Raw genomic sequence first — 13365 nt, forward strand, 5'->3', positions numbered from 1 at the left:
TAACACCAACACCTCATACAAAGAGCTTTTATCCCTCCCTAACATAAACATAAAAAGAATGGGGCTGAGCTTGACCGAAATCAGTAATCAAAAGGGAGAGCTGTTTAGTAATTTGCATCATAATCAGTGTCTGCTACAGCATCTTTGCTGACAGCTTATTTTTAAACACTGAAATCCAGTTTAGGAGTATTCCAAAAACAGAGCAGTCCTCCCGCTGTGCTTTCTACTTTCCTTCCTGGGCAAGAATGAAGGAAGATAGATATGTGCAAGCATTGGGTGTCACTGTCCTATTGCCAGCCCAGCTGCTAGGGTGTTTCCATGCACACATGCCAGAAAAATGTCTACTGACACACCTCACAGAAACCCCCATCTTCTGTTCAAACTCCAGTATTTGCTTTAAATACAGACTATAATACCCAGTGGTATTATAGTGTATATGGCAGACATGCAGACAAACTTTTTACAGTGATAAATAATCTTTGGAACATATCTCACTTCAGTTTAGCTTTTCAGGAAAGCATTGAGAAGAACATTTAGAAGGTTAAAGCTATGAAGCAACAGCTTGGCAAGCTGGGACACACTGACAGTGCCAGAGATTCAGGACTTCCAGTGAAGGTATGTTGCCTGGCACCGGCTCACACTTGAATTAGCCTTCAGTCCATCCCCAAGTCCGAGTCCCCTAAGCATCCATGTGTTACACAACCAGCTATCACCTGGGCTCTCTTTTAGAAAATCCTTTTAAAAACAAATCCACGTGCAAGACTGAGATAGGTCACTCCAAGGACTCCCTCTAGCAGGTAACAGGGACACGAAAACTATGCCGGGTTCAATCTCCTCTGAACAAAATTCTCCACTGGCATCCCTGCACACTTTGCACCTTCAGGCAGCGCTCTACAACATGTCCCACTCCAACAGCTGCAATAGCCCTTGTTATCTCAGGATCTCTGAAACATGGTAATGGCACAACAGATTAATTACTTTCAGGTGACAAGAGCACCACACATTGCTAGAAGCATCTCCAGGGGTGAGTGCCTGGGGAAAGCTGGCCTGGGGTTTAGTCCTGAGCAGCACAAACATACACCACTGGGTTTCTGAGCCAAGAACTCTTTGGACAGCTGTGTTGACAGCACAGAAACAATCTCAGCCTTCTTCTTCTTCCTAAAGGTGCGTAGGCTTTCAAAGTTTGCTGGTTTCCAAACAAATACATGATTCTCTGAGCCCTGACACACCCCAGGCACAAAGCAGATTGCATCCTACTCCCTTAGCAGCTCCCCTTGCTAAGGGGCAAGCAACACAGTTCCTCTCATTTATTCCCAAACTTGGGACACCTAAGCAAGCAGGAAGAGTCCTCCTTCCCCCCAGAGCACCCAGTAATTAAAACAACAGAACACACACCCCTCCCCCCCGCAAAAAAAAAAAAAAAAAAAAAAGCAGGACTCACTTTCTCACTGAGGTGAAATCCCCCTGGCAGACCAGCTCACTCTATCCCATCTACTGAAGCTTTCATACTGTGATCTCTCTTCAGCTGCACCAACCCAAATGCTCTCTTTTCCCCCCAGGCTGGGCTCCTTGTTACTGCCTGCATCAGGTGATTTCACTAATTACCTCCCCGGGGGCACACAAGTCTAGACCTTGTACAGGTGCAGCTCAGCTCCTGCACCCCAAAAACGGGAATGTGTTCACTGGGTGTTGTCTCATTTTAAAAAAACAGGCCCCCTTCAGCCTGCTCACATCTTCACCCTTTCCCAACAATTGGAAGTCACTGAGCTTCTCAGATGAAAAGCTCTCCTCTAAGTGCAAATTATTATTAATGAATTTCCACCTTGGCTCCTTGACAGGAAAATGTACCTTGCAGCGTGTTATCTTTGCAGCCATGCACCCCTGGCACTTATAGATTCCCTCATCTGGCAAGGAAGGCACGTTGCCAGGAGTGATGTTCAGAGAGGCTCTCTGTGCCTGATCCCAGTGCCTTTGTAACTGTGGCACCACAAAGCTTAAGAAATGTAAATCCTGGCATTTGAACCAATGTGAATTTCTCAAATAAATGATATTTCACAGCCTGGTGGTTTTCTCCCTGCTGAGATGATCATTTATGGGGGCTCAGTCAGAGTTGGACTTTGATGGTGTTTTTGGTCAGTGGAAGACAAATTGAAAATTTTCATTTTTTTTTTCTGGCTCTGAAGCGCCATGTTTTGTATGTAACTTCAGAAAAAATAAATGTGATGGCAGGGATAAGTTTGTTTGTTTGTTTGTTTTTAATTCTTTCCTCCTTTCCACTGTCTCTTGAAACACAGCCTGTCTTCCTTGTTCCTTGCAAAGATCAAGTGATTTTGAAGACATGCTCCTGTTCAGCCACAAGTTACAGGAGTCAAAATCAATGGCCTCTCCTAGGCTTCCTCCAGGCTTCAGACCTACAAAGTGCACAGAGAACCAGCCCTTTTCAAAGTCACCACCACTCAGATACAAAAGTACTTTTTCCTTTGAAGTTAAACACTTGTGGGAGAGAAGAAACCATCAACACCCCAAGCCCTTCATCACCGCTGCTGCAGCTCAACCAGTCTGGACCAAGGCAGCAGGCTGCTGCAAGCAGAAGATGTTTTCTCTGCTTCATTCGAAAAAGCATCCGGGCTGGTGGGTGCTAGTAAAGGAAATATCAGACACGTGAAACAATTTCTGCTGCTGACGAAGAGAGCAGGCTCTGCCAGGAGAAACAGTCATTGCCCAAGCCTCTAGAGCACTGCCGTTAGCTTCATCTCTTTCCACTTTCATGATAGGGGAAAACAAACCCCTTGTGCGGCAAAACACACCAAGTCAGTTATATCACATGGCAAAATGTCTTTAAAACTCTCTTCCTAAACAGCCAAGAACCTCTCATATATATTAAATCAAAAGTCCAGACTCCTGGCTGCTGTCAATTAACATGCCTATACCAGATGGCTTCAATGGAGACAGAGAGATTTACAGCAGGTGTAGATCTAGAGAGAAAAGCTGTAGTTGTGACTCAGAAAAGATTTGAAGCGGGATCTTGGGACTTCCTGAGTGCTCCGCCCCCCAACCATCACAAGCCTCATATCACACGGCCCTGCTGTTAAACACATCATGCCCAGCCTGAACATATTTTCCATATTTCAGTTGTTACTGCATACGTAGTACAGAACCTGGAGGAGGGGTTCTTCTTTTCTGTTATAGTAAGATGTGATATTATGACAGGCAGTATTCCACGTGTCTTCCTCTTACAGCCTTAAACCCCATCGTGTTGCCAACATGGAGGTTAGCTGAAGTCCATTAGTTGATAACTCAGGAACTAAAAGACATCAATAACAGGCATGTGTTAGTGAAAAAAACACCAGAGAAAAACATTTCAAGTTCTTCAGTAATGTTGTTTCCGTTTCAGTCTGCTTTGGGAAAATGGCTGCACTGCCTGCCTCGAGTCCAGCAGCCCAAAAAAACTCCTGCTTAAGCCTCTCCTCTTGGCCTTGCATGTGCTCACGTGGGCAGTTGCATGTGATTGTCACTGTTTACAAAGTGATTATTATGGCACAGACAAGATAAAGAGTAAGTCAGAACTGCAACAAGTACCCACGGCAATATACAGTGTATGTAAAGTGCCGGATGTGTTTGTGAATGGCCAACGTCCAACGCGGTGTTACAGGCTGCACTCGGTGGGCTCTGTGTGTGCAAGCCCTGAAACCACCTGCTGCAGAGGGACTCTGTGGAGACTACATTTTCTAATGTATCATGACAGAATACTGTCACTCAGAATTGACACATGGCTACTCATCAGTGAAATTCAGCTCCCAACGAGGCATCATTTGTGTGTTGGTCAATGACACAATGACCATAGCTCTATATTAAATATATTTTTTTCTGATGGGGAGTTATTTCAAACAAACTGCCTAAGTCTAAATATGAACAGCAAACAGAAAGCTATACACACAGTCAATAAACAAGAAGGAAACAATGGTGATTATCTTAACAAAAGCTGAAGTAATAAATAAGCTATAACTTTCCTACTCATAACAGAAGAGCTCTGTTCCTCTTTGAGAGTGTTGAATCCAATCTGAGCTGCATTAATACAGGAATGAGTCTTTCAACAAAAATTTACATCACTGTTTTGAAAAGGAATTGTAAAATAGTTTCCCATGGGAAACTGATTTTCCCCTCCTCTTAACTTCAATGAAGATGTGTTTCTATTTCTTGAAAAAAATGCTTGAGGTTTTGGAGAGGAGGTGAATTAGGAATAATGTATTCATTCACTGTGAAACACTTTTCCTAGCCAATACAGTGAGATAACAAGATAAAACAAGCAAACAAATGTGCACGTCATCACTAACATGCAGAGAAAGATAAATCCACCTCATAAGGTTTTTTTCTCAGTAGCCAATTGTTTGTTATGTTGGATAGAGATATCCTTTTCCTCTTCTGATCCTATAAAGCCTCAGCTGCCAAAAGCTGAGTGTAAAAGAGTGTATGGGCTAGAAATAAAGAATTAGCAACCAATTCCCTTCCTCCCCACCAGTGCTGTATCTGTATCCCAGAAAGTGCTCAGGAGTGCTCAGTTATTGGAGATGCCATCCTTCATGTGTGCTGTAACAAGGGCTGCTCAGCACAGTAACAGCCTTCTTAAAGATGCATTTTGAACAATTGCGCTGTGTGTGTCTGTACTACCATGGTGTATTATTTTTGTTCCATATATCTTTCTTGTTCCTCTCCTGTTGTATTTCGCAGCTCTGCACTGTAAATGTCTTTTTCACCAGAGAGGCCCTTGCATTTTCCCAGGAAGATATACTGATCCCTGAGGTGTGGCTGATGCATCGCTGTGTTTAGCTTATGAAGTAGTAGGGGTCCACTGGGATATGGGGTGCTTTGTAGATGTCACTTGTGATTCAGTAAAACTTGCTTTCATCTGAACCTACTGTATCAATCAGAGAAGCAACATAATTAATTATGACTGGGCTGCATGAAAGTTGCACACATCAGAAGCTAGAGTCCTGGAGTTGCTCGTGCTGATGGTAAGCATGAAGTTGAGCAAGATTAATAGTGACACTGCCATGAACTGTGCCTGACTTCTGTCTTCTCCCACCATCCATCATCATCACCACATGTTGGGTGGGAAGGGGAAGAGGTTCACAAAGGAAGGGTCAGAGCGGTGAAGAACTTTTATACATCTCTATTCTCTTCTCTTCTCTTCAGAAAGTGCCTTAAATTTTGTTTCAGCTGTTAGGCAGTGGTTGCAGTACTCCAACACAGAAATGACAGAAACAGCCCCCTCCCCTCAGAAAAGAGAGGTTAATTTGTCAAGCCATGTAAAGCATTTTAATTACAATTTGTATAACATGTATAAATAAATATTACATTCTTTCAGTCTACAATGCATACTAGGCTTATCTTGTTAAAACGTCCATCTATGTTACTGTGTGGCAGGCTTGATTTTGTCCAAGAAAAAAACAACAAACAAACAACAACAACAAAAAACCAACAAACTACTGAGTTTAGTAATTAAAAAAAAAATCCATGAATAAAGACAGGACTATGCAAGTGCTTCTGGCTAACAGTCAAGAAATAATACTGCTTTCCTAAAGGTTGGATAGTTGGATATACCATCTTCCTTCGAGTTACAGAAGGTTTTGGTTTGTCAGTGGTTTCCTCATTGTATAGATTTTGATCTGCATCTTCCGTTGGTCTAAACTGGCACTGAGTCAATGGAGTTCTGCCAGTTTACACAATGAATGTATGGCTCTATTTTGTATTTGCTTTAGATTCATTACTGGTTTTGTATTATGATTTTTTTTTTTTTTAATACAAAACAACAGCTGTACAATCTAGTCTAAAATTTTCCGTCTTAGCTGGTCTAATGTCAATAAAATAACATAAAATAAAATAAAAATTGCAGTTATTTCTTGATCTTCCTTCAGTAATATTTTCCCCCCTCCCAACAGTCTGTCCTGAGGCCAGCTCTCCCAGTACAAGGAAATGCAAGTCTGAGGACAATCAGTGTCCTAAAGTCCATTCCTCTAGCTTCAGAGTTTGGTGAGAGCTGGTGACATTGGAATAAACAGAGATTATAGAATGAAATCATGAATTCATGGACTCGGAAAAAAAAATATCCAGACTGTACATATTTGACCTGCATGGTGTCCATTCCAGGTACACTTAAAATGCACCAGGGAGCACTCCCATCGGTTATTATTTCAACATACTAACATAAACAAGCACCTTCTTCCCTTGGTGAAACATGGGAACTTTGGTTGTGGAGATTTAAAACAAACAATGAAACAAACAATCCAAACCTGAAAGTAAAATGAACACTCCTTCCAAACAGAACATATTTTTAGCTAGGGTGAAACAACTGAGGCTTTTGCTTTCAGAAGAGACACCACATAGAGATTATTAGTCAGTATTTATCCTCTGAATTCTTTAAATGACAGCAGATTACTTATAGCTAACTTAGAAATAAAATATTTTTGGTCCACTGTGAACTTACTGGGTTGAATTTTTTCCTGTTTTTAAAATATTTAGAAGAATATTACGAAAGGGAAAATTATTCTGTTTCAACTTATAAGACAATCAGATAAGTAAAACTAAAACTACCTGGTAATTTCTTTCTCCTTCATATTCAATACCAAAGACACATCTTCACTTCAAATGAAGGAATAGAAAGAACCAGCCTGAATATCAGTCTAAAAAGTCTCCTTACAGGTCATATGTCCAAAATTGGGATGTTCTATTAGTAATATAAACAAGTCATTGTTTGTCTCTTGCTTATTCTTTTCATGGTCTTATATTCTCTTTCTCTCTCTCTCTCTTTTTCTTTTTTTTTTTCCTGAATAGTTTTGGTACTTTGAAACATTAGTATCATTATTGTTTCTATGACCCATAAAATACATTTTCACAACCTCACCTTGTCCAGTTCATTACATTGATCATACCATTTCCTTGTTCCTTTCTGCTATTTATACTCCACTTCTTAAATCCATGAATAGCAGAATAACTGTTGGAAAAACAAAACAAAGTGAAACACCTAATTGAAAAAAAACTAACTGTGGACAGTTTGGCAAATTTCTTTCCCTGATTACAAAAACTGCCTCATCATTTCTCCTGGTGACTCCTTCCCCTTTCCCTCTTCTCTCCCAATATATATTGTAGAACTGAAGGCATCAAGGTGTGGTTAAACCTCCTAAAAAACAGCGAGGAGCTACACTTTGTCTTTGAACTTCTCCATGTAATTTCTTATCTCTTTGGAGTCCCCCAGGTCCATATCCTGGCACACCCATTTAATGTCATCATCATTGCTACTTAGGATTGAATTGACAGTAGGACAACCATCGTCGGGTGGGATGGTAGTGAATGTTGTGAATTTTACCCGCTTCCGTTTAGATGTTGGCGAATGTAAAGGTTCGGATTTCTGGTCCTTTACAAGCTTGCCCCCTGAGTCAGCACGCCTGTGAACCTGGCTCTGAATGTTCTTCTGAGCACTGCCGTTGAGGAGCTGGTTGCTCTCCTCGCAACCCGTCCCTCGGTCAATAATGGTTGTGTGCTCATCCTGCTGAGGTGATGCATCTGCTGTGTTCTCCAGCAGTTCTGCTTCATTTCCCAGCCAGACCCAGTCATGGGAATGGGTCATGGTGGCCTGTCCTTCCACCAGAACCTGCTTGTGACGGTACTTAAGTGCAAATGTTGCACAGTTTATTAGGAAGACTAGAATTGCCAGGCAGAAGACACCTAGCAGAGCATACATCCCGATCTCCAAATCGCTAAGGCCTCTGGGTGTCTGCACCAGATCATTTTCCTCCATGCCTGCACTGCCTTTTGGGAGGTCTATTTGAGCAGGGAAGTTGGTGAAGTCTATGGGGATGTTCTGCAGCTGGCTATCATCTGAGAGTTTGCCACCATCCAGCCTGTTGTTTTTCATCACTTTATTTTTTATTACAGATTTTGCAGTGGTGCTGACTTTCCTGATGGCGCTTTCCTCTCGCTCTGCTGAAGAGCTACCATAATATCGTCCATCCTGGCCGTACCGCTCCTGATCTGACACTTTGTGTCGCCGGTCGCTAGCATGGTTTTCAATCTCATCAGCATCATAATCTCCACCTGGATCAGAGTCTGCATCATTCTGGCCGAACTTGACTTTGACGTTGCCGTTTCCCACAGCCAGGATACTTTTCCTCTTGGACTTTTGGCAGGCTTCAGAAATCATCATGTCCACCTTGATTAATGTGCCCTGACCTTCACCTTCCGCTGCTACAACTGGCCATTTCAAGGCAGCGTTCTGGTGGATTGAGACAACAGCTTCATCTAATGACACGGCAGAAAGAGAGAAGTCCTTAGGGTCATAAATGTCCAGCGGAGTAACAGAGCTGTCACTGAACTGAATCCAGGTGCTTACCACAGCCTCCTGAAAGAAGAGGGGTATGGTTAAAGACAGGATCTTAAACAGAACAGCTAAAGCCACTGCAGCTGATTGATCGCTCAGCTCTGAACAGCAGCTGGAGGAAATGGGAGACAATGTCTCTGGACTGCATTTAAAGCAAACCAAGCTTCAGCTGATGGGGCAGAACATTGGTCACATTTTTCACTAACATTCCACTGCTACCCTTCCTGCAAGTATTTTGCAAAAGAACATATGAAATAATTGATATGAGATTTCCGCAATACCAAAGTATTCATTAGCAAGCTACAATTTACATGATTATAAAGAAAGCAAGCCATTCCAGTCATACAAAACCTGGAAAAGACAAAACAGAAAAATTACTAGAGGCACTTGACAGAACACTTATTTTCCTCATGTTGCCCATGCTCAGGTGTCACAGGGAGCTGTCAAATTAAACAATGCATAAAAATCAGCAAGGATAAAGAGCTACCAGACTATTTTGGAAATGATTAGAGCAAAAGATTCGCCTGAAAGAAAAAGACTCATGGAACAATTGCTATTTTGCAGGAGAAAGGTTTGTTTTAAATAAAACACACTTTATCCTTGAAATAATTGAAAACTCCACTGCATTTCTGTTTCAAGGAGAGGAGGATGGGGATTCTGGTATGGTCTCTATGATAACAGCACAAATGGCTTGGATTTAATTGGACTATCTTTGTTCTCTGCAGGTAGCACTGTTAGAAATCATCATTAGAAGCACATACAAAGCTAGAGGTCAGCTCTTTGCCATTTGAATCCCATCCAGATGATATAGATATTTACTTCTCCACGTCTCAGTAGCTTTCTTTGCAGGAGATTTCTTTATTTTTTCATTTGCTCTATGTCTTGCCTGTTTAGCTAGAAGACATGCAGGCAGATTGCCGGAGTGCAACTTCACACAGAAAAGTTCTTTTCTTTACCAGACTTAAACCACAGATGGCCCTAATAACTTTACACTTGGGTACATCAGAACAACTGGGCTGAAAATCACCATCGGGGAAAAACATTGCCACCCTGTTAACGTCCAGTCATAATACAAATTTACAACCCAATATGGTTTCCAATTGGTTGCAATTTGTTATGCTATGGTTATAAACAAAAGGAATCGCTACTCTTCTAGTTAAATTTAAAGCTTTTCAGTGAAAACAGCAAGGGGCATTTAGCTGTGCAGAAGGCTGGACTATACTGAATATTTGATTTCCAAAGTACTATCAGCAAGTTCCTGAGGGACTGGTAGAAGGAAAATAAGTTGTGGCACAACAGGGAAGAAGGCAAAGTTCTTGGTGATTCAAAGAGCTGAAATGGAGCCAGAGTAGCTCAGGAACTGGAAAGGGTGAAATGCATAAGAAAGTTAAAACAGCTGATCTTCCATTAGAGAAACAACTGAGAAATGGCTGAACAGACTGAAGCACAGACCTACAAGGCACAGCTGAAATTTACATCATAAAAATCTACAGCAGAACAGATCCATCCATGGGAAAATAAAGGATTTTTTTTTTCTTATGGATATGTGTAGAGAGAAAAAGATGCATCTCCCCTAGTAATTCAAATCCCTATTGCTTTCCTTCTCCCTAGAGATAGAGGGCAGCCTCATGTACTATCAGAGAGGTAACTAAGATACATTTATTTTTCATCAACCTATGGAAGTCAAAAACATCAGCATCATTACAACTATACATCACAATAGGATTGGCATTGCCTATCAGTTGTACCCTTTTTTTTGGAGAGCAGAATGAGGAAATGAATGAAGAGTTTTATATGGTTAGTATCAGAAACTATAAGGCCTGTGCCTCCTCCCTGCTCAGCTGTGGACTTCCATCATATCCTGTCTCTAAATAGGGATTATTCGCATTGCTAAACCCTTTGTGTATTCCTTTACAGCCAAATAGCATACCTAGTGTTGCAGAGCCCCACATTTGGTTATGCCCTTGCTGTGCAAGTAGGTTTTATTGGTTCTACTGGTGGTAGAAGAGCAGCTCTGTGGGATCTGAAGTCTCTGTCCACACTGGGGAGGAAGATGTACAAGAAGCCATATAATCTTCTTTGCTGTTCTCTTCAAGTTATCAACATCCCTGGTTGGTTTTCCTGTCTTGACTCCTTTCTGGTTTGCCAGTCTTCAGGTACCTTTCAGGTTAAGAGGTAGCCAGAATGGAAAATTTTGTCCAAATTGCTATAATTTGACAAATTTGCAATCAACTTTAAAACAACTTTTATTTTGTCCACCTCCATTCCTCCATTAACCTGCACACTTGGTTTTATGAAGCAGAGGTAGAGAAGAATGAAATGGCAGTTAGCTGAGATTTGCAGACACACATGTGATTTACTATAGATAATGGGTGTACAATAGCCTAGCCTTTATTTTCAGCCAGCACTGAGTTATTTTTATTTCCAAGAGACCAATTTTGGTTAGGAAGAACCAATTTCTTCCCAACACAACACAACATACCACAGCACAACACAACACAAGACAACACTGTCATGCTTATGCTATGTTAATTAAAAGGGGGGGGGGAAGGAGGGAGAGGGACAGAATCTCAAATCCTGCTAAAATACATTGCATCAGCTCAAATATTCCACTTGGCAAAAGATAGCTCCTCTCATTCACATCGCTAAAGGCAAGCTGAAGACAGGGGAAGGAAGTAAATTTCCCAAATGATTATAAATTCTGAAAAGCTAAAAAGAAAAAAAAAAAAAAGAAAGAAAAAGAAATGATTTAGTACCGTGTCCTTCAAAGAGCTGTTTCTGCAAATCCTACGTACCGCATCAATAAATCCCCTCCGAATCTCTGACAGGGTCCTACAATTACCATCAGCAGATGAAGATGGATTGGTGCCTTCTTACCTGCTAAGCTGCTGCCCCCAGTCTGATTCCCTCAACAATGAAATGACAAATGCTTGTGTTCATTAATTATTAAGCATAAACAAATAGTTTGAGGGATTCTCTCTCCTTTCTTTCCTCTGCTTTTCCTCTCTCTTTCACTTATGCACACACATGAATACTCAGTTGCACTCTATGAACAAATGAACCACAACCAAACATTAGTGTCAGTGTCTCTTAGAGAACAGGTTGATTTATATGGTGACTGTGATGATATGAAATGAGTCAGATACTGTACATTAGATCACATTAATGACAGAACAATCCAATCTGGAAGAGATGAAGAAACTGTTCTCCAGAACCACTGTTGATTCCCAAATACCATGATTTCCCTAAGCACATAAAAAAACCCTTTTAACAGGATACATTTTCTCTACATTTACCCTTGTGCTTTTGCTGTTTACCTTCTCAATTCCACTTATAGCTACAGACCATATAAGCAAGTTTGCCAGTTTTTCGTGATCCACTGCACCTTCACCACCTTTTCTGGCCCTGAATTACATTGCTGTTTATCAGTCCGAAGATCTTCTTGAATAAGCTTGCATTTTGCTTTCTATTAGTATTGTTATCTTTTATTATCCACGTTATATTTAGGTGGATAAAACTAGGGGGAAATTTCTAGGATAAGTAAGTAACGCGACACTAATGGAAACCAGCAATCCCTGAGGAGCTCTGTTCTTCCTGATCTGGAATGCTTCAAACTCCCCTGTACGAGCTGACCACAAACACCACTGTTTGCTGGCTGTGTCTGTTCCACCTAGTAAAAACAACCAGGCTCACATTCCAAAAGGCAACCTGAATGTGGGAAGCAGAGCTGGTTTGGAAGCTCAGCACAAAGCATATCAGTCAGAAATCTAATGAGTCCTGCAGTGCCGGGACTTGCACAGGTTGCCTATGAAAATCTGGGAGCCATAGTAATGATTATTTTGCCCTCTAAAGCCTTATAAAACACTTGAAAGACTGCTTATCTTACTATGTTCCACTGAGCCCATCTGTGGCATCACAGTCAGCATCACTAGAAACCTTTCACTATGAAAGATTGTGATTACAGAGTGTCCTTCAATGCTTGCTCAAAAAAAGCTGGGATCAGCTTGATACCAGGGCATGATACCTTGTATACTTCAAGCAAAAATTGGGTGAATAAAATGTGTAGGACTGATTGCATTTGAGAGAATTCTACTGCTTAGAAATATGCATGAGAGGACTGATCAGTATGTTTCATTTCATTTCATGCCCAGAATTAAGAACCCTTTTAATGGTCTTTATTCACCAAATCACAAATAAAAGTAGTTGTGAATAAGCCTTAAATTGCTGGGGTCAGCTGCAGCAGTCTTGGGGAGAGGCAGGACACCAAAGGAAAGAAAGGGAGAGCAGAATGGCTCTGTAGAAAACATTCCTCCCTAAAATAAAGGAAAAGGAACACTGTTCTCAGCTGCCTCTATTACGCCAGCTCTGATTGTTTTATGTGGGGACTTGAATGCTGAAATGGGTTTCCCAGGCTATTTTATCACATGAAATATCAAAGAATTACATGTGCATTTATTTTTAAGCCTGTGGCTTGTGCAGTAAAAATTGGACTTGATTGTTATGATGTGGAAATGAAAGGCAGCCAACACTCAGATCTTAATTCAAAAAATGCATTCCCCTACTGTGTATTTCTTTCTCTCCTTTTTGTCCAATCTCCTAATGTGACATTCCTTTCCAGTGGGAATTTGCTTGTATTTGCAAGGGAAGAATTCAGATTCTTATCTAACTACACATCCTTTCTCTTTCCCATGCTGCTTATTTCCTTTGTCATACTCATGTGCCATTACATTGCTCTGTTGAAAGAAGATAGAAATCCAATTGAAGAGTAATTATATTACTAGAATGGGGTAATGAAACCATACCATAAAAATACTCTCAATATCCATTATTTAACTGCGAGATGTCAGTGAACTCCCTGTTTGTGTGAAGGACATAAGCTAAACCAGGATAGTATTGTGTCAATCCAAGGGGCAGGAAGTTGTAAGTAACTCCAGCTTGTCGTCCTCATTCAGGTGGTGCTGAGCATCCTCGCCTCCTGTCAGAAGACAGCT

At 41.1% G+C, this 13365-nt stretch overlaps 1 protein-coding gene across 3 annotated transcripts in view; it reads right to left on the minus strand.

Moving 5' to 3' along the window:
• Positions 1-5295: 5295 nt before the first annotated feature.
• The window catches only part of TMEM132C (transmembrane protein 132C), a 200755-nt gene continuing 192685 nt past the window's right edge, over positions 5296-13365 (minus strand). For all 3 annotated transcript variants that reach the window (XM_035564993.2, XM_035564992.2, XM_035564994.2), the window contains one exon: positions 5296-8395. In XM_035564993.2, the coding sequence (XP_035420886.1) occupies positions 7196-8395 (1200 nt within the window). In that variant the 3' untranslated portion in view covers positions 5296-7195. The remainder of the gene's footprint in view (positions 8396-13365) is intronic.

This window comes from Cygnus atratus, chromosome 17, assembly GCF_013377495.2.
Source record: "Cygnus atratus isolate AKBS03 ecotype Queensland, Australia chromosome 17, CAtr_DNAZoo_HiC_assembly, whole genome shotgun sequence".
Taxonomy (NCBI): Eukaryota; Metazoa; Chordata; class Aves; order Anseriformes; family Anatidae; genus Cygnus; species Cygnus atratus.